Source organism: Fragaria vesca, linkage group LG6 (assembly GCF_000184155.1).
Source record: "Fragaria vesca subsp. vesca linkage group LG6, FraVesHawaii_1.0, whole genome shotgun sequence".
Classification (NCBI taxonomy): domain Eukaryota; kingdom Viridiplantae; phylum Streptophyta; class Magnoliopsida; order Rosales; family Rosaceae; genus Fragaria; species Fragaria vesca.
In genome coordinates, this window is record NC_020496.1 from 22556402 (window position 1) to 22578159 (window position 21758).

The following is a 21758-nucleotide window of genomic DNA, read 5'->3' on the forward strand; positions in this document are numbered from 1 at the left end:
GAGAGAGAGAGAGAGTCAAATATGAAATCAGAGAAAGAGAGAGAAGATATTTTTTGTTAGGGTATTTTGGTTGAGGCAGTGGTAATTTTGTAAATATTTCAGAAAAGATTGGTTTTTTGGGTATTTTGCCTAAGAAATTGCTGACATTGCCTGATACTATGCATTGTGGGCCTGGCTTATGTCCTTATTTGTTTAAATTTGTTGAAAAATGGTTTTTCTGTTTTATACAACTGTTTAGGGTAGTGGGATGTCATTTTCTAATTTGGTTTCTCTGTTTGGATTCATGTTGTTTGGATTTGCTTAGATAACAATTTAAGACTTCCACATCATCCTTGCTAAATCCAATAACTATAAAACTTATAACAATAATTGATAAGAGAAAATCTAAATCATTGAATATTTGAATTGATTAAGAATGATGTTGAAGCCTTATTAGATTGTTATCTAAACAAATCCAAACACAAAAACCGACTCCAAAATGTAGTGTTACCTGTGGGACAGGAAGAAGAGCAAGAAAATCAATGACGAGAGGGACAGATATCCAAGGTATTGCCTCTATTTTGGACTTCAGTTTTTGGAACAGATTTAAAATCGGCCTCGGTTCAAAGTCAAAGTAGGATTCGGTGTCGGTGTGGGAGTCCAGGATTTGGTCGACGTTCCGATCTCGAACTTCAGTTAGACTAGCAAAGTCGGTGAGTGATCGCAGCACAAGAAGTGTATTCCTGAGCTTTATGTCAACTCCAAGACACTTGTTTTCCTCATCTATGATATATAGGAATATAAAAGAAGAAAGGATCCAACGACACTGCAATACATGATGTTACAAATTTCTTCTCCCAACTCAGAATCGAGCAATATTCCGACAGCCATGTTAATTCCCGTTTTAGCACTCTCCATGTAAAATTTACAATGGGTGAAAGAATTATAGATACCCCATCAAGATATCTAGATGCCAGATATATTGGCACAAATTTAATCCAGAACAGCGGAGATAGTTCACTGGTACCGTAGGGAGTATAGAAATCTATTTTCCTTATAACACGAGGTTTCACTAGCAACCATAGTTGTCTGACTGGATAAGTTGCTGTTGACCACCATTGTTTACTTGTAGCTGTAGCTTCTGATGACCTCTCTGAACGGTACCTTGGTGACGATGGAAGGCTGGTAAAACAGAAAAACAAGAAGATGCCGCCATCAAACCAGAAAAAGAAAAACGAATTACATGCATCGCTGATCTTTAAAAACACACGTTTTGATTGTTTGTGTGTATTAGTAAAGAGTGATCCTATTCGATCACACACACCAATCCGGCCTATTTTGTGGTGGAAATTATATAATAATATTCAATATGAATGAAAATAAAATTACTCATGACTTTTCTATTTGAAAGAGTGTGTTTTTTTCAATAGGTGTCTTTAGGAATAAGTGTGTCTCTTCAAAGAGATAAGTGAACGGACATATTAGTTCACTAGGGGTTCTATATAAACCCATACTCATTTCTCCTTAAAAATAAGATTAAGATTCATCATTTCTTCTACAAGTATTCTTCGAGTCAAGAGAGTACAAGATACAATTTATGGTTCGCTAGAGTCTAAAATTGCGGTGCTTCAATCTTGGATCATCGATTGTTGTATTCTACAAGGCGGACGCCCATTGAACTACAAGCACAAGGGTATGAGCGAAATCTGTCTTTAGTCAAGTGCATTTTTGCATGCCTCAATCGGAAAATCAAGTCAGTTCTTTCTTTTCTTTTCTTTATACTTTTTTTATATATGATTCTTACACTATTGCACTCCTATATTAGGATTGATTTATTACTTACAATCTTAGATGTATATAGTTATGTTTCTTATATTCTTTATTGAAATTTCTATCATATTTAAAGATTATATATATGATTGTTCTCCAACAATCTAAAGACAGATGTTTAATGAAACAATCATGTGGGTATATGACGATTCTTCATTCTCAAGGACAAGACATAACTTGGCCAATATCACATTAGGAAAGTTCCAATGTGATATGTGTTGGAAGAAGTTCTTGCTAAAACTGATTCATGGAATCTTTTGTCTATTACGCATGAAAATACGTACACTTTTTCCAATTGGCTAGATGATGAGTTCTTGGTTGTATAGTAGTATACGAAAGAACATAGAGCTCTTGTTGCAATTGAAGAAAAATAGAAACAGAAAGAGTGAGAAGATGCATGATATACTTGATCAATTAATTGATGGTAAAGATATTGTTCAGTTACCAGAAGTGTTTATATATTTCCATCATATGTACTGTATTTGAATAACTGCTGCATTCATATATACCTTTTCGTTGTAATCATGAAATAGTGTGCAACTATATTGAATTGCATGATATGAAGGCATACATACTTATAGAAATACGTGTTTGTACATATATGCTTGCACTTAACATGAATTTGTAAATTGTGATATGTGCTTATACATTATGAATCTCTGCAAACAAGTCGCATGAAACTGGTATTTACTAATTCATTATCTGACCAGGAAAGATATAGGCATTTTAACCGTGTATGCATATGTGAAAAGTTGCATCCGTTGAGTACTGCTTGTCTTTCTTTACATAATATCTTGATCATTTATCAGTTGACGCATATATGAAATTATGATTCAGTTAGTCAAGTTTCATATGTATAATCATGTTTAATAAACTCTTATCAAAGAATCTCTTCATATGTAAGCATGATTAAAGCAAAGAGAGAAGAGAGAAGTGCCTTTGTGTACGGGTCTCGATCGACCTATGAGGGAAACTGAGATCTTGACTTTATTCCATGAACTGGGCGAAATCAGACCTATGATTCAAGTCATATGGATGTATGAATGGCTGAATGGCTGAATGAGTACATTTGGAAAAGCCGAATATACGGTTTTACAAACTTGACGCATCTCAGATGCATACTGCAACTGAGATCATATATTGATCTAACCACGCATCGTGTAATATCTGGATTAGAATTGACTCTGTCCGTACATACCCTTTGGTGTGAGTCTGAAACTAGACTTAAATCATGACTTGTGATGTAATCAGATTTTATTTCTCTTGGGCGCGCATGAGAAGATGGTTATGATAAATTGCTGCACGATACTTGATACCCGATAGATATATATGAAGTGGCAAGAACGTAAAGCATTTCAGATGCCTAGCAACTAGTGAGATTGTTATATATGTTTCTATAGTAACAGTGACTTGACGATAGACATTTGAAACAAACCAGTATGCAAGGATGCAAGATGTAAGATTGATGCATCGATCCTTTTGCCATTACTTTGTTTGTTTGTCTATATAGTAATCATGGATCTATATATAAAGAATATGTATGTATGAATAGATAATGATTTGTAGTTGCAATTCATGCAATATACATGATGTACAAGTGACAATGATGTTATATATGGGCAGTCCATGGAACTCCATAAGTCATTTGTAATTGAAGAATTATATTATATGATCTTTGAAAGATTTCAAGGTCTTTATGATCATATAAGTAAGAAGCATCTTGCAAATTTAGTTAAGAAATCTCACGTCGTAAGAACTTGAAGGTTCATAGGCCAGAGAAAGATGTTTGAGGATTGCCTCAAGATACCCGAGGTTTGAGAAAGGCAAGAAGAAAGATAAGAGTAATTATTCCACAAAAGAATGTGCTCCTAAATGAGGTTTGTGTGAATACATTACTAGCTTAATTGCATTACAAGAACCTATGATTGAAGGTTTACTTCTCAAATGTGGGGTATTTATAATGTCTATAAATTTTATGTAATACAATTGAAGAGATAGTGTTGGAATGCTTTGGCATTTACATCTCTATATCGATCAAAAGGATATGAACAACTACTCTCAAGTGAAATTTGATTTGATTGTCAACCTCATGGATCCAAATTATTTAAAAGTTTGACTAGAGAGGTAGTGGATGATCGAGGGGAATGAGTTAAAGCCAATAATACAATGAGTCATTACTTGGCGGAAACCTAACCTAGCAATATTAGAGATCCCATGGTCTAGGTTCAATAGGGAAACTAGTTAGGGAAGACTCAAGATGCATAACACACAACTCACTCATTCCTATGATCAATGTGTGTTTTCCACAGCCGTAATAAGGTTATGTTAGTGTGATCACATATATGAGAGTAGAAGTCGGGTCGCTTCTATGAGAATGATATGGCTTAGTTCTCTAAAGCTCTCATGAATGTGGAAATTGTTCAGGACCAAAATGAACACAACCGTAAGAACCATAATGTATTAGAATAAGAGATGTGTGAGGCTTATTGTCTAGGTTTACACAAACGGTGAATAGTTCAAAGATCTTCTATATCTACTATTTCACCAAGTAAATCCGATAGGTCTTCACTATGAAAGGAAGTCCAAAAAACACCTTTTCAAATGCATTTCTTGTTCGCTTGTACTCTCTAATTCCTTGTCATTCAATGTCGTTATTTTCATTCATGTGGGGGATTGTTGGAAATTATATAATAATATCCAATATGAATGAAAATAAAATTACTCATGACCTTTCTATTTGAAAGAGTGTTTTTTTCAATAGGTCCCATACTCATTTCTCCTTAAAAATAAGATTAAGATTCATCATTTCTTCTACAAGTATTCTTCGAGTCAAGAGAGTACAAGATACAATTTATAGTTCGCTAGAGTCTAAAATTGCGGTGCTTCAATCTTGGATCATCGATTGTTGTATTCTACAAGGCAGACGCCCATTGAACTACAAGCACAAGGGTATGGGAGAAATATGTCTTTAGTCAAGTGCATTTTTGTATGCCTCAATCGGAAAATCAAGTCAGTTCTTTCTTTTCTTTTCTTTATACTTTTTTTTTATAGGATTCTTACACTATTTCACTCCTATATTAGGATTGATTTATTACTTACAATCTTAGATGTATATAGTTATGTTTCTTATATTCTTTATTGAAATTTCTATCATATTTAAAGATTATATATATGATTGTTCTCCAACATTTTGTTATTCACACACCTTATTAGAAGTATTGAACAATCTGAGCTTTACACATAAATACTAACCTTATGACGACGCTTTCTTCGGCTTGGATTTCCATATTACATGCAGCTATATGTAGAACGTTGGACCTGAAATCATATCGATTTTTAGCAGGGAGAATTGAGACAGAGTATTTGCCGGAGTAACTAATTAAAGCCTCAACTTGGTATGAACGAGATCGACCAAGCCTTGATTTGAAATTAAAAGATAGGAGACTTCAGATTAATAGAGGTTTTTATGTAATTAAATCCAGTCGTCTGCGTCCATCTCAGGTGTTCACACAGCTCCATGCACTCCGACTATAAACAAAGACAATTATAGAGTCGATGACATACAGATATATGGCTTCAAATCTTCTGTCACCAAATTCCTATTTCCTTTTCTGTACTCTTATGAATTTTTGACATGTGGCACTTTTTGCCTACTTAGCTTAACAGCCTCTAACCCATGTTAACCTTGATAAACTCTAACTCTAACTCATCTCTAACCCAACTTTAACTCATCCTTAATTTAGAATTTAATTTTTATTTAGCAAAATCCGGTGAATACCAAACGTCAAGCATTTTCTTCATTTTTCATCAACAATCCCCTGCAACTTTAATTCTTCCTTCTTAGAACTTTACAAAGCCCAGTATAGGGAAAAAATGATGCAGATTTGAGGAGAAACTCCGTAAAATCCAACTGCAGAACTCAAAATTCAACTCTCTCTCTCTCTCTCTCTCTCTCTATGGTGATGTAGCTAAGGATTTTAAGAACAAGGTAACCCATGATGGTTCTGATTCTTTCCTTAGTTTCAAAAGCTTAACCCTACTGTGTTTCTGAGAATTAGAGGAAATCATCATGGTGGACTACTACTGGTGATTTTGTACACAAACTGTAGTTTTTTTTGTTTTTTGTTTTTTATGATATGAGTTTTGGAATTGGTGTATGTTATTATAGGAAGATACTATGGAAGTGAAGGTCAATAAGCTATCATCCACCAAGACACTGAGTCGCAATATCAGAGAGAATAGTACCTCTGATCTCTCTTTTCTCAACTAAATGATGAACTGGTATTGTTGTACTTGAAAGAGGATTTGCAGACGAGGACGAAGAATAAGAGGGTTTTTCCTTTTGTCAATGAAAAAGGAAGAAATGGCTTGACGTTTGGTATTCGCCGGATTTTGCTAAATAAAAATTAAATTCTAAATTAAGGAGGAGTTAAAGTTGAGTTAGAGATGAGTTAGAGTTAGAGTTTATCAAGGTTAACATGGGTTAAAGACTGTTAAGCTGAGTAGGCAAAAAGTGCCACATGTCAAAAATTGACAGGGGTACAGGGAAGGAGATAAGAATTTGGTGACAGAAGATTTGAAGCCCAGATATATATAATTTATTAATTATCAATTACTCGATTATTTTCTCCTCATCATCACCCTCCTAATTAATCTCGGATGTTGATGTTGTCGCTCCGCCTAGCGAAAAAACAAAAACCAATATGTGGCTGCTGGGATTCGAGCCCAGGTCTCCACGGCCACAACGTGGAATTCTTACCACTAAACTACAGCCACAGGGTGATTACTGCATCATATTTAAATAATTACTACACTCAACTTTTAATCAGTTCAGATCTAAACATGACCTTTATTTAATTTCTACGTCCGAAACTGTCCCTCTCTAAAGCTTCACTTGAAGATGTGTCCAGCCTAGAAAGATACAAAACAACCTTACCAAAAGAAATGATGCTACTTTCAATAAATAAATAAAAAAAAAAAAAAATAAGAAGACTACTAATATGGTTGAACATTGGTAGTCTAGGAAGTTCTTTTTTTTTTTTCTAAATGGATCAGGATTATAATCAAACACAAATTTGGGATAGGCCCTCCATCAACTTGATTTGTATTTGCTATTATTAACATTCTCCAGCACTCCCTAATCTCTAGTAGAGGTTAAGTGTGAGTCCACTGCAGCCAGTGTTCTCATCCTCGGAGAAGACATATCAGCTGTTAATGTGGTGAACCAGCGGAAAGTCTATGAGGATTCTAAAGGATGATGTGTCCTCTCCTCTGTGATATTGTACAGTGCCATTCATAATCTTCACCAGATTTTGGCTGAGGTGTAAGCCTAGCCCTTCCCTTGAGACGCGATGGCTGTCGTGAAACATCTCTTGAATCAAATAATCCGGCATTCCTGGTGCTGGATGAGTGATTCTGCAGTGTCAATCACGTGTCTTAGTCATAGTCATTAGTTATACAGACAGCTCTTTTAACTAGCAAAGGAGGAATATGAACCCTGGGTATTATGGACACAGACAAAGGAGACTTACCGAAACTCTAGATGAACAATGTGCATTTTAGTCCCTACACGTTCCTTCGTTGGAATTGCTGTGAGACCAACAGTTGATTCATCAAAAGAAGGCGTGAAATGGATTGCATTGGTTAAGAAATCTGAGACAACTTGTTGTAGCCTCAAATTGTCTCCATACAAAACCATGGTTGACACCTCAGCTGGTGAATCATGGATGACCTGCACCTGCCGCTCCCGACTCAAGATCATAACTTGATTTATAACAACCTCCAATGCTTCACCAAGGTTGAATTCAACAGAATTCATCTCCATGTAGCTGTGAGTAGGTAGTCCAAATATCAAAAGTTGTTCGGAAGGTGTTCAGTAAATCTATTGTCCAAAGCTAATATGACCAGCAAAAAGCAGAATAACAAATTGACGCTGAAACCAGTCATCATGAAATTCTTCTAGTGAAAGTCAATTTACCAAAATAGTTATTACCATCAAATATCATATTGAAACAAGTGGAGCTCTTAACTTGACGAGTACGCAATATCTCTATTGAAAGACAACAAGAAAAAAAAAAAACGTACCATTCCTCCATACTTTCAACATCAGTGTCATCAACAATCTTGATCAATTGTTCCCGACACAATGTGCTCTTCTTATGTAGCTGCTTCTGCTCTTTGCTTAAGTTAGAAGACCCCATTAGATTTTGCATTAGCATAATCCCACTTAAAGGCTTTTTGATTTCTTGACGAATGTAGGCCAATTTCCTAAGACTATCAGCTGCAGCCTGCTCTGCTATTCTTTGCACCTGCGTAGCATACTGAAGCTCTGGACTAGCAACATGTATAAAGCACAAAACCCCAGTTATCCTCCCTTTTTCATCACTTCTTTTGTTAGCAGAAAGTAGTGCTTCAATGAAATTACCCTGTAGATCAAAAAACCCGAAAAGCAATTTACTGGCATCCTGGCCTGCAAGTACCCCATTCAACAGTATCCTAAGCTTGGTTAATGTGTCATGATCTTTAACACGACAGCCAAAATTGCTAGTTGTGAAGATTTCCCCAAGGAGTGCTTGACCAACAGCTTCTTCCCTTCGCAAGCCAGACAAATTTTGCATAGCATTGTTCCATTCTGAGCAATGACAATTTTCATCCGTCATAAATATAGGAGGAATCAGTGCTGAGGGGGTTTGCACTATTCCAACATAATCACCTAGTAAACGAGTGTATTTGTCCTTAACAATCTTTTCTCCTGTAAGATCTTGGGCAACAAAGCAAACTCCAACAACATCTTCCTTTATATCTCGGCTACAACATGCATTAACCACCAAAATTGTAAGACTTCCATTTTCTTGATGACCAAATGTTTTCAATTTGATTTCAACATTTTGCCTCTCTACGCCTGCCATCCATTTTATAATTACATCAGAGGGGATCAATTAGAATAGAGATCAAATAATACAATCAAGTAATCAATCAAAAGAAAAATTGCAGAGAAAACAAATGAGATGGAATCCCAAGAAATGAGCAAATTTGGCATGCATGTCGGATAAATGAAAGGCAGCCTACTAAGATATATCTGTCTTTATTTTAAAATTTTTGAAACATTATGATAGAAAGGTAATATTATATATCCAAGGAAAGAAGAGTAGCATCACCTTGTAATGCAAATGAGAGCATGTTCTTCACCACTTCAGTTGAATCTTCCCCCACAATATCAACTAGTGGCATACCAATAGCTTGCTCAACAGCTAATCCTGTTAGTTCAGCTGCCTTGTTATTCCAACCATTTATATTACCAGTAACATCAACAGCAAAAATGGGAACTGCAGCTGTCTCAATAAGTCGAACCATTTCAGTTGTGGCAATACGCAATTCATCCACTCTCTCCATCCTGTCATCAACTGATGGACCAGTCACAATCATTTTGGAATCATTTATAGTACTGTTCTGCAATGATTCTCTCAATATCAGCTGTAGTGAATGGATGACATCCATTTCTACATCTTCCCATGGTGTGCTTCGTCGCTTAACTACCTCCAAAAAGGCCTTGAATGATGACCTGGGATGCATCTTTCTTCCATCATCCTTCTCATCAGGATCATGCTTTGCACCACTCCACTTGATTTCCTTCGCGGTGTGGGACCGAAACCAAAAGAGGAAGTCTGTTGCAGTAATTCTAATCGCAGCAATTCCACAAACTTCATCACCAAGATCTGAAGCACCTGGATAGCCAGCTTCCATAAGGCTATCAGTACTTAGGCCTGTGCTCTCACTATGGTATTCAAGAAGCCATGTAGCAATATCTCCAATTTGTGCCTCGGATGGGGTGATCCCAAGTAACCACAATTTCTTCCTGTAATACAATGCAGCTCCATCACACTTAACAAGATCCATCACATTAGGTGACTGAGTAACAATACCTAGAGGGGCATCCCGAAGGAGCATGTCACAAAGCAGAGATTGTGTTTTCATAATATGTTTCTCCCTTGACTGAGCAGCCAACTCCACTTCTTTGTGGATCTGTACACCAAAGACTTGAATCAAAAACTCACATGCGTACCTTAAAGGAAACGGAACAAATCTAGGACTTGTGTGATGGCAGACCACTAAACCCCACAATTTTCTTCCCCTCTGTTGATCATGCTCCGTCTCATCATCGTCGCCATTGATTGTCACAGACATTACAAGAGATGCAACAGAACCCATGTTTGCCATATACTGTGCATGACAATCATGAGGAGATCTCAATGCTGATCCACAAAGACTCAATGGCTGAACTAATGTTTTGTCTTGAATTACTTTAACTGAAGGGGCAAAACAATCACATATCATCCTAACCTTGTTCTTCATAAAGAGGAACCTTGACGCCTGTGGTATATCAGTGGCTGGGTAGTGCAAACCCAGATAAGGTTCTAGGTCAGGTCTACGGCACTCAGCAACAACTTCCCCATGTTCATCTTCATGAAATTTATACACCATTATGCGATCATACCCCGTCAAATCTCTAACTTCCTTCACTATAACATCACATAACAATGATATATCCCCACTTGGCAAGGACTGCAATCTTGAGATGGCTTTGGCTGCAAGCTTATAAGACTTCAATGCCCCCGCAGCAGTGACTGGAACATCATCTAGACCTACTGGTTCTAAATCTATTACTAAGCCAACATCAACTCGATGCAGAATTGCATAACAGGGCTTACCTGAAGTTTTACAATGCACCAATATGGGATTGAAAAGATTAACTTCCCCATGATTAGCTGCTTTCTGCAATGCAGCAGCACCTGGGAACTGAAAGAGCGTGCGAACATCTGTTCCAAAAGTCAAAGCTTCTTGCTGCTGGATATTTGGAACAGTATGGGGGGCCAAGTCCAACATCTCTGGAGCATTTTCACTGTAGGCAAGAACACTAAAAGTTTGCTCATCAATAGCAATCAAGCAACCAAATGGTTGAATGAGCCGGCCTCTCTGCATATTCCGGAGGTAAGCTGATATAGTGGCGGAGGGGACATTGCTAGTTGAACTTGAGATATTACAGTCAACAGAGGTGGAGTAATCAAAACGTTTTACAGATTCTCTAAAGTCTACATCTAGCTTTGCATCAAAGGGTGTCTGCGAAACCACACGAGCTCCCTGTTTTGATCTCGAAGAACTGCTTCTAGAACTACTTGTCTTGTTCAAGGACACTGATGACATCTCTCACTCTCAGCCTCCTTAACTAGCTCAGTTCAATCAATCCAACACATATGCACCAAACAATGGAGTACCCCCAGAGTCCAAAAAGAAGAGATTCTTATCAGATAAAAAGGAAATCCAAACGAATAAAGTCCTAGTACTCTTGGTCACTGGACTCTACCGGACCCAAGAATCACCATGAACCAGGAAAAGAGAATACAAACAACTGGATGCCAGAAAGGCAAACCCTTTCTCCAATCACCAAGACACCAACAAAAGCTTGACTAGAATGAGCAACTCTATACAATTCACTTAGTCTTCATGAATCATGATTCTATTCTTAGCCAAAATATCACCAACACAAGAAAAGGGTCATCACAAACAAATTCTCCTAGAGCATCACAAAACTTATTGACAACCTCAGAAAGCAGAACCCAGCTAAAACCCCACAAAGTTTCCAAATTTCTCACAAACCCATTTGCAGAAACTCAATTACAGAGCTTAAACTCCTCCAACTTCTTCAGAAAGATGAACAAATGAATACATTACCTAGTTGACATTCCAATCTCTTCCCACAAATTTCAGATCCCCAAACCAGGATTTTGCACAGAATTCCAGGATTACAGAAATCCAAAAACACATAAACAACCAAATTAACTTGATGTGCAAGAAGGATGGGTATGACTGACCATCAGAGCTTGCAGGGTATAGATGAGCCAGACACGTGCAAACTGACCAGAATTCTTGGGAATCCAGACTCCTCACCACCCCTAGTTCACAAGCGCAAATAAATGAAGCAAGAAAGACTTCTACTACATACGGGGCCCTGTTTGTTCAGCTTTGGTACAAGGTTGTGTTAATTTTACTGTTCAACTTCTTTTGGTGTCCAGCTGAAAGAAAGGTCACTTTTTGTTGCTTCTGGGTTTTAAGTTTTTGTTTGGTGATGATGCGGGTCGATCCTTGGACCTGGTAGTGTTCACAAATAAAGGAAAGACCACCGGGCCAAGAAGGGACCAGCGGTTTTAAGTTTTAACCTAAGTTGCACGGACACGGATACGAACACGGCAACACGACACGGCGATATGGTAAAACTCAAAAATTGAGTTTCCGACACGGCAAACAAAATTATATATTTATATATTTTTAATAAATAAAAAATATACTAAAATATAAAATAAATTCAATTACATTACCAAATAAAGTTCTAAATTTAATCTATTTCATAACCATAAGAAATAAGTCACGTGTATAATTAATAACATTAAAAGCACCAGACCTCTAGCACCTAAAATATAACATTAAAGAAAAACAAACTTAAGCAGTAGCTTGTTTTCAAACAGAGAAATCTCTAGTACAGTAACACCTAATAGACAAGAAGATGAACTAATATAATTATGATATCCATAATTCATCCAAACTTGTTATTCCATAATTGATCTAATATAAAATGAATAGAAAATTTACCTCTCATTTTCAAGACTCCATCTCATCATCAACTAGCTCTCTAGCACAGTAGCACCTAATAGACAAAAAGATGAACTACTATAATTATCATATCCATAATCCATCCAAACTTGTTATTCCATAATTGATCTAATATAAAATGTCAAGAAAATATACCTTTTTTTATAAAAATAAAAAATAAAAAAAATCTGAAATGCTAACGTGGCGTGTCGCAATGCCGTGTCAGGGCCGGTCAACGTGTCCGAGACGTGTCCGAAAAGTCAATTTTTTCGGACACGTATTTTGCCGTGTCGGGTGCCGTGTCGGTGTGTCCGAGTGTCCGACACTCCAACACTCCAGGGGTGTGGAGTGTCCGTACAACATAGGTTTTAACTAACACTGAAACACCTGTTACCAAAAAAAAAAAACAAACTAACACTGAAACAAAAATGGCACTAGTTTCATGATGATGGTAATAGGAATTAGGAAATAGGAAATTAGCTTATGATGAAGTACAAACAAAGTTCCTCTGCTACATGCTTTATGATTTCATAACTCATAAGCTTGTACAGTACCAAATTATGAATCTTTACTGGGAAAAAATTACTGATAATATATGGGGAATTTATGCCTTTTCCTTTTTCTTTTTGTATTTCATTTCCTGGGGTGATTTTTAAGAAAAGAACTGAAGAACTCGATTTTGTTTGGTGCAACCATTATGAAAAGAAAAAGGGGAAGGCCCATGTGGCTAGATACAGAGATACTCCAAAAATTTGTAACTGGGTGGTCCTTCAGTCCTCCAATCTCCATGGCCAACTGGAAGAAACGAGAACGTGATTTTGGCACTTGCTGCACTGATACTCTGAAAGATAGGAATTAACTTCGATGCAATCTTAGAACAAGTCCACCATTTTGGCAAAAAAATATTTAGGCACCACGACTTGTTAGACTTGTACGAGGATAACCTATAATTCTATATGAAATCTTGATCGACTTTATTAAGGACGTACGGGTATAAGATTTCTTACTACGTTTGATTTGTATCGAATTCATGTTAAAATATAAAAAAGTTATGGTACTTTTACTGTTAGATTACTATTCAGATCATCGCCCTGGTGATGAGAGTTTTGTAGTTATCGACTCTTAGATTTAACATCAAGTATTAAGATTAATGTAACAAAATTTAAGTGTTTCAATCTTGAGACCTAATTCAATGTATGTGTTCACATTTGACTACTATTGCTTCAATACCATTGAAGTTACAATAGAGTGATCCAATTAGATCCCTCACCTAATAAACTTTAATTATCCCTTTTAAGTCATCGTGCACCTATAAGTTCTACATTGTCAAACAACTCGCTCGAATTTCATCATTGATTTACAGTGCACACCAGTATCATATCAAGACATATTTCTAATGTAAAGAAACTGGGAGTGGCTTTTCGTTAGTTCATGTTTAATATTTTGTTTTTCTGCATAATTTATATCATCAACTCCAGCGATTATCACACAAATATTGTAATTGGAGACTTCAGATGACAAGATTTAAGCGAGCTTAATTTGCTGTTGCTTGGAATTGAAGTTAAGGAAATTCTACTATTTGTGTCAGAAAAGCCAGAAATGGCATCTAAAAAACAATGTTTGCCTGTGAATTTTCCTTCTGGAACAAATCTTTGGAGAAGTTGATTTTATAACAGATTGCTAGGCTCAATAGGACAGTGAGGTTATTGAACTTGGACGCGATGCCTTCCTCTTAATGTCATTGATGCTTTGAATTTTGGTTTGTTTAGTGTAGGCTCAAGGAGTTGAGGAGATTGTCTTTCGATTTCTTTTCTGCATCCAAACATAAAGATCTTTTGCACCAAGCAAGCATATAGATCCTTGGTTGAAATATACAACATTTTCCATCTCTAAATGAAAGAAAAACAAGTTTGAAATTTGCGAGCTCCCCAAACAAAACAAAATCGACATAACCAGATGCTTAAGACTAGATTACCAAAGCAGATTCTGTATGAAGAAAGTAAAATCTGAGTTCCCTGGCAACGTTTTGAAGAAACAAAAGATAACCAAAGCGCAGATTCCATAAGAAGCATGTAAAATATGATGCAACATTATGAAGAAACAAAGGCGAACATGAGTAAGATGATACAAACATGTAACACTACTTTTGCCATTGATCAATCACTCAACAAAAAGAAATCCCAGATATTTACCCGTTACAACAGTTTGGAGCAATAAAATGGGGAAGAACCAATGTCTATTTGTAACTTTATAAATGATACATCTGAGCAAAATTCAAGCACAACTGATGATCTCTCTTGTCACCCCAACCTCCCCAACCCTTGAACCCAGCTTTATACCCGGGCTGATTCTCAAAGACTTGCACTTCCCAGTCTGGATTGATGTTTGCAACCTTGTCTACATCTTCCACTTGAAAGTTTACTACGCCGTTATCAATGCACGCTTTCTGGCCCTCCTGGCCCTGGTGCAAACCACACTTTCCAAAGTGCACTGCACTTGTCCTAGGCCCTCGTAACGTGAAAACAGCATTACCAAATGAGGGATAAACAGTTGCCCACATTGTAATATCCCAATTGTAATCATCAAAGAAACAGAACTTGCTGGTCTTCTTATGGATTTTCTTCCAAACAGTCCGGTTAAATGTATAACCAACATTTCCCATTCTCTCTGCAATCAAACTATCCCAACCTTCTCCCCTGGCAGTCACATCACAAGGTGCCAAATTCGCGGCATAGCAATGGGGGCATTTTTTAGGCTTCAGCGCTGCCAGTATCTTCAAGTTCTGATACGCATTGGGATACAGAAAGTGGTCTTCCTCTATGAAAAGAATATGACCATTGTGATCCCTAGTCTCATCCAATCCATCCCATACCGTGTTCATCATCCACCACCAATGATGCTTCAAAGACACAATCTTTGGCAACCTGTGGTTCCCATACTGATCAGGAGTCCCTTTACAGTGCTTCTCTGCAGCATCATCCTTCTCCTTACAATCTGCGGGTGACACTCCCGGAAAGCCTTTGGGAAAGACATGCGGCGAGAAAGGAGCAAATATCTGCTTCACTTGGCAAAACCTAATACCCTCAACAATCTTATTCATTTCCTCAAAGTACCCATCATGACTAACTATCAGTAAAGTCTCATTGATTCCCACAACCTGAGATATACTATCAACAGCTACTTTCAGATACTGTGGCCGGTTGTGTACATAAAGAACAACAGTTATATGATCCTTGGCTAGACTCGGATACAGATCTAAATTCCTAGGAGGCATCTGATTTCTCTTCTCCAACTCAATTGACAACTTATTCTGCTTTGGAAGGTTAAGCCTTCGGCTAATAAGTGATCGATTATAACTCCTTGGCAACACATCATCGAACTCATCCGAATTCGGCACCTCAAAATTCGAACTTGAATTCATTCTTAACAGGAAAACCAGCAAGAAAACTGCTAAACATGTAATCGAAGCAAGTGACACGAAACGCCGGAAAGAGGCATCGTCTTTCAGACGCTGCTTCTTACTAGTAACACTACTATTAGAAGCCATGGAATCAAAAACAGTTGGCAGTAAAACACGTTTCATACGACAGTTACAGTATTCATAGCTATATCACAGAGAGAACACATATACCCCGATAAGGGAAAGATCAAAACTTTGAGTTCAAACTTGAAAAAGGAGACCAACCCAATTGAGAAGAGCAAACTAGCAAAAGGGTAAGCAGCAAAAACCTCCAGAACAGTGCGTGCTGAGATTGAACCAACCCAGAACTTGATCTACTTGGAATAAAAATCGAAGCTTTGGGGAGATGGGGCAGCCGTAAAGGACCAATCTTTGAGCACCAGATTGGTGGAAATGGTGAGATGAACGGTTTGGATATCAGAGTTGACTGACTAAGGGAGCAGGGTGTGACTAGAAAGGAAATTTCAGAGCTTTGAAAAGTAGAAAACTTGTCTGCGTAGAATGAGGTAAAAAATGGGAGTAATTGGTTTGGTTTGGGGGTTACAATCAAACTGAGCATGCCGGTGACTTCAAGGCACGGCTTTGATTGCAAACCACGAATTTGAAGCGGAGACTACAAGTTATATATGACCTCTTTTATTTATGGGACTCTTTCTAGTTTCTACATAGCTATTTCTACATTTGTATATCACTGTTCACCTATATTTCACGGTATTGTATTGACCAGGGGAGGTGCAAATTCTCTTTACCCTTTTTCTAGATAGGTTGCCACATTTTTTTCTTTTTTTATAAAATATTATGGTGTGAGTAATAAATACAGGAAAAAAATTAATGAACCATTTTTCCTTATATTTTCCCTTCATGCAGGAAAGTCGTTCATTTCCTTCTTCTTTCTCAAATACAGAAAATGAATAATTTTATTTTCTTGATGCCTACTTTCCATGAAACAAACGAGGCCTAAATATCAACTTGTGAGTATCTGGAGACGGAACCTCTATAAATTTCAATACTCAATACTTTCTTCAACATTGTTTTTGAATTAGTACTAGATCTTCTGAAGAGCTTAAAATTCTAAACATTAGGTTCTACTGATATCCCTCTTGACCTCTTGTCCTAGTCCTAGTGTTGAACACCACAGCTCTGAAAAGGAACAGGTCACTTTGAGTGAAGTTGTCGCATTAGTCATATGTGGCTCAGATAAGATTTTAGTATCCATAGCTTAATATCTGTCTCCATTGTGACCACATCACCATATCCAAAACCAGTGACATATATGTGAAGCTCAAGAGATGGGCAAAGAAGAGCACACTTCTCAGACAAATGGCAGCTAGGTTGGCTCTCTTCTCTCCCACCACAACATTTCTAGCCCCCTCAGGCCAGTCACCACTATCTCCTCTTTCTTTCACTTCCACTGCACCAAAGAGGAGAGCAAACAGTTTCAAGATTCAAGCAAATTTGGGTAAAATCATCTTTGTTTTTAGTTGGTATATATTTTTATGCTAATGCTTGAGTGGTTCTTGAGCTTACTATGCCAATGGTTGTCCAATTGAGGCTGAGATAGTAACTTGCCTTTTGTTCAATGTTTTTAGGCGGTGGAGATGCAGAATCAAATAAGGGAGGAAAGAAAAAGTTTATAACTAGAGAACAAGAGCCAGAGCAGTAAGCTATAACTTTTCACCGTTTACAATTTAATTATTGTCACTTTCAGCAACATACCTTAGAATTAGAGATAGTGATCCAAGTTCTCCAAGAAATTTACTGTTGACAAATTTACAGGTACTGGCAAACAGCAGGAGAAAGGGAAGGGGAAAATCCCATGATGACTCCTCTTCCTTACATTATCATCTTTGGCATGTCCACACCTTTTGTCATCTTAGCCATTGCTTTTGCTAATGGTTGGATTAAGGTGCCAGTTCGATGATCAACTGCCGGATTTTCGTCCCTACAAACCGTCGGTTGCATACAACCATGTGTTCGCAGACCTCTCCCCTGGGGCAGATTTTCACTTAACTGCCGTTGCAGCTTATAGTGAAGCAGTAACACATATGATATTCTAATATATATTGTTTAGTTAAATATTACACCTTTTCATTTACCATTTGAGTTCTTCTCAAATACTTCCAGAGTTTCTTCCCTGATATATTTGATGAATGTTATGACTTCTGAGTTTCTCATACCAACAAAAGTCGGAGTCTACTGTAAATGTTTATATCAAACAAGTTTTTGACATTGTTGCAGCTAGCAAACTCAGTCAGATTACAATTGTAACAAAAATGATAAAAGGGTAAATATCATATCCAAAATGAAGTACTCATGGTATATTTTGCACACAATCTTACTCTTACAGATTGACCTACATGAGCTGCTTTCTCAATCTACTGAATCATAAGAATTTCAAATGATATACTCGTATTACAAATCTACATATTCTAGTTCCCATAATGAAGATAAAAATTATGGATTTTCTCTGTTCAATCGCTTGTATAACACCATTGTAACAAATTTTTGACGAAACCTATGTGTAGAACTGAGTGCGAAAAGCTCGCCACCAATTTGGTTCTGGATGTACAAATGGTTCAATTGTGAATAATGAGGCATTGACAATGGCTGGTCACTAGCATTTGAAGAGGAAGATGGCCTGTTTAAAAATGGGACTTGTAGTTGTGGAGGTACTTCTGGCGGAGGTTTACTGAAATCGTCTTCACTTAAGCGTCTGTTATCATAGCTTGAAGGTGGGGATGGAGGTGTTTCGAACTTTGACAGGCGTTCAGGCAGTTCCAAACCATATTCCTGCATGATGTATTTTGGCAATGAAACAGGATGCAGTAGCGTTAGACTAACATATACACTTGGCAATTTTAAAGCTGTAAACACCAGCAATTATTCCAACTATATGTTCAACTGTCATAAATTAAACAAGAAGGAATTCTTAAATTTTGAGCACTCATGCAACTTCCATCATCTCTTAAATTACCAAACTTATCTAAAGCTTCCACATGCATGTTCTTCACTTAGCTACTCGGCTAAGAAGGAGCTCTAAAAGTAAACACTTGTGGAGATATACTCAATTTCGATCCTCTACTAGTATAAAACAGAACCATGAAATATAAATATAAAAGTGTGCAAAGAGACACTGCAAGATCAAACAATTCAGTTGCTAAATGCAGAAAACCTGTTGTATTGGTAACAAGTATTGACAATGCACTGAGAAGTTGTAAGCAAGTGGAATTGGAACATATGATTGTTAGATAGTGTGCAAATCGTTTCTAATGCTTGGACTCATATGCTGATTAAATGGCCCTACGAACCTTTTAGCCTTAAAGCTCCAACTGATAATACTCAGAAATAAGCAGTGATTGAATGCAAGTTCAAATATCGGCCAAAACCATGCTGGTTTGGTCCATCCTCATTAGCACATCCTGCTTGCTTTTTAGGTCAAGTGATGCAAGTAAAAGCAATCAGAAATAACCCGCTGTAAATGATTTCATGCTATAACGAAAAGTTGAGTTGAAATTGAACGTCTAGCCAATCTTTTGTTGAGAATCAAAATACAACTCTTCAGGGAGCTTGAAGCTTGGATGGGAGAGATTTTCATCTCTCAAAGATAGAATATCTTTACTGTCCTTAGTTATTTGACAGCTGCGGCTTTTGTTGATCAACAACTGCCACTTAACATCCATGCACAAGGCGTAAGTTGCAAACTGTGAATCCTATATAACGAAGCATTTAGCTTCATGTACAAGCGTGAGTGTCACTAGGAACTGGTTTCTATGACATGCTGTTCTATGCTCCTAAAACATATCCTGATGATTCTTCATATGTAGACTGAGCTCTACTCAACAAAACTAAGCGAAAGATATAAACCTTTACATAAAAACGATATAGGACAGAGTAAAGGCCTAGTGCAAGGGATATTTTAGAAGTATGAACTAGAAATGACCACATTATACGCCATAAATTTACCTGCAAATCCAAAACATTGTAGGCAGTTCCTGATTCGTCATACAACCATGGCAAGTCTGGAGCACACCTCCAACACCCATCAACAATGAAGCGGTACTGATAGAGACCTGATGGAAGCAACTTTATGACAATGAATTCGTTACCTGTATTCTGCAGCGGCTCCCTAATATAAGGAAATGAAGTAGATCACATCAGAAATGGTGTTATAAACAGAAAATGAATATTGTTGTCAAACAATGAAACTCCTAGAAAATTCAGTACCTGGTCTCCCAATTGTCCCATGATCCTGTGACAGCAACTTGCCTGCCACCATGAGTCCATGAGATCTTCATGCGTCTAAAGTTCTGATTTTGTACATTATCATTATCTTCTATGTTTTGCGATACTGCCTCACCCGCTCTTGTTGACGTGTCCCCAGGATTCTAAAGTAGAAATGCAGATAAGTAAAATTAAGGAGTTTCATCTCTATGAGACAGATGGACACTTTTACAATACCAGATTTCGTACAACAGACAAATGTGATGGCATTTTCTGAAACCAACATAAATCACAAGTGAAGGAATTCCAAGAACTTGATTGAGAAGGAAATAAATTATACCAATAGATGTATTTCATTAAGATTTTCATCAAATAAGTAGTGACCAGATTAATGTTTTAAGCTTAGGGTGAAATGTCGGTAGATATTGCAATTCTTACTTGTATTGATAGACAGTTCTTATTCTTCTTGTACTGAATAGTGTAGAGACTTGCAATACTAAAGCAAAGAACTTTGAACCCCTTACTGTTCTATACTCAACTTACAATTTTAAACCAAAATAAACAACCAAAAGACAGCCTATCTGGGTAAATCTTCTTCAAAGTTTCAAAGTTTTGGGCAAAAAAGCAAAGCATACATACACACAAATGAAATTTCTGAAAAATGAAAAACAGAAAAGAACTCACTTGTGAAGTGATGAAGGGGTTATGGGGAGGTGAGTGAGCCATGGGTTCATCATTCTCTTGAAAGTTGTTAACTCCAGAAGAAGAGCCTTCTCCTTCCTCTCTACCACAGGCATTCCCCATTACTGAAAACAAAGGAAACCCAGTTAGGCAGTTATCATCTGATTCATCTTCACCATGAAACCATCAAAACTAAAAAGAACACAAATATCAGAAAAATCCAAAAGGAAAATCATATTCTATGCTGAAGATTTGGAAAAGGCAGAAAAGGAAACAAGAACAAACTCAAAAAACAGAAAAAGCAAAAGAAGAGGACACAAGTAACTGAAAGAAAGATTTGGGGTTTGATGACATACCCATCTCTGTAAGCAGATTGCTGTAGAAACCCAACCAGGAACTGACTGATGACCAAGGAAAGTTCGCATTATTTTTGCAGCTTTAGTGTGTTGTTGCAGAGTTTCATGTCCAAAAAAATTGACAGCACAGTTTGGTGCTCTGTTTTCTGTCTTCTCTTTTTAAGTGTTGAAAAAGGCAAAACTGCGGTGAATTTGATTCTCCAACGAATTGGGAAGATCCTACGGTAGACTAGTGATGCTGTTTGTTTCAAAGGGGGAACGTTGCCTTGTGCTGTGGGCCTCCTTTGTGCTTGTTTCCTCAGTTGCCTGTGCGGTCTATACAACTCGATGCAGCTATCCAATCATACTTAGAAAACTTGGTGCAGCCATCCAATTACAGCTTTGCTCGTTTACTGGAGTGACAGTTCCGAAATCACCGCCTTAACCTTCAACTTCACCAAATTTAGTTTAACTCTTGTGGTTTGAAGTCGACATATATTCAGTCCTTATGATTTTATTTTAATCTGAATGATCCTTAAAATCACGACTTTTCATTTAAATGGTCTTTCCGTCAATTTTTTCTACTAGAATACTAACGTGACCGTTAA

General features: G+C 37.2%; 4 protein-coding genes and 1 non-coding gene across 5 annotated transcripts in view; 1 reads left to right on the forward strand and 4 right to left on the reverse strand.

Annotated features, from left to right (window-relative positions):
• Positions 1 to 16394, reverse strand: part of LOC101309374 — a 22336-nt gene extending 5942 nt beyond the window's left edge. The window contains exons 1-3 of the mRNA XM_004305629.1: positions 14706 to 16394; positions 6055 to 6131; positions 491 to 762 (exon numbers count right to left, since the gene is read on the reverse strand). Coding sequence (XP_004305677.1) covers positions 491 to 762; positions 6055 to 6131; positions 14706 to 16036 — 1680 coding nt within the window. The 5' untranslated portion in view covers positions 16037 to 16394. The remainder of the gene's footprint in view (positions 1 to 490; positions 763 to 6054; positions 6132 to 14705) is intronic.
• TRNAH-GUG lies at positions 6514 to 6585 on the reverse strand. The gene has a single exon. It is a non-coding gene; the product is annotated as a tRNA-His (tRNA).
• LOC101308105 (phytochrome C-like) lies at positions 6816 to 11010 on the reverse strand. Its single transcript, XM_004303517.1, has 4 exons — positions 8967 to 11010; positions 7894 to 8710; positions 7341 to 7637; positions 6816 to 7224 (listed from the first exon to the last, which is right to left on the reverse strand). The coding sequence occupies exons 1-4, from the start codon at positions 11008 to 11010 to the stop codon at positions 7014 to 7016; spliced, it is 3369 nt and encodes a 1122-aa protein (XP_004303565.1). The 3' UTR covers positions 6816 to 7013.
• Positions 16395 to 17133: 739 nt separating the features above from the next.
• Positions 17134 to 18126, forward strand: LOC101308396. The gene is made up of 3 exons (XM_004303518.1): positions 17134 to 17372; positions 17503 to 17572; positions 17690 to 18126. The coding sequence occupies exons 1-3, from the start codon at positions 17234 to 17236 to the stop codon at positions 17832 to 17834; spliced, it is 354 nt and encodes a 117-aa protein (XP_004303566.1). The 5' UTR covers positions 17134 to 17233; the 3' UTR covers positions 17835 to 18126.
• A 241-nt stretch (positions 18127 to 18367) lies between these two features.
• On the reverse strand, positions 18368 to 21370 carry LOC101309660 (SNF1-related protein kinase regulatory subunit beta-2-like). Its single transcript, XM_004305630.1, has 5 exons — positions 21172 to 21370; positions 20819 to 20940; positions 20138 to 20298; positions 19877 to 20039; positions 18368 to 18703 (listed from the first exon to the last, which is right to left on the reverse strand). Exons 1-5 carry the CDS (start codon positions 21173 to 21175, stop codon positions 18368 to 18370), a joined length of 786 nt encoding a protein of 261 aa, XP_004305678.1. The 5' UTR covers positions 21176 to 21370.
• Positions 21371 to 21758: the final 388 nt, after the last annotated feature.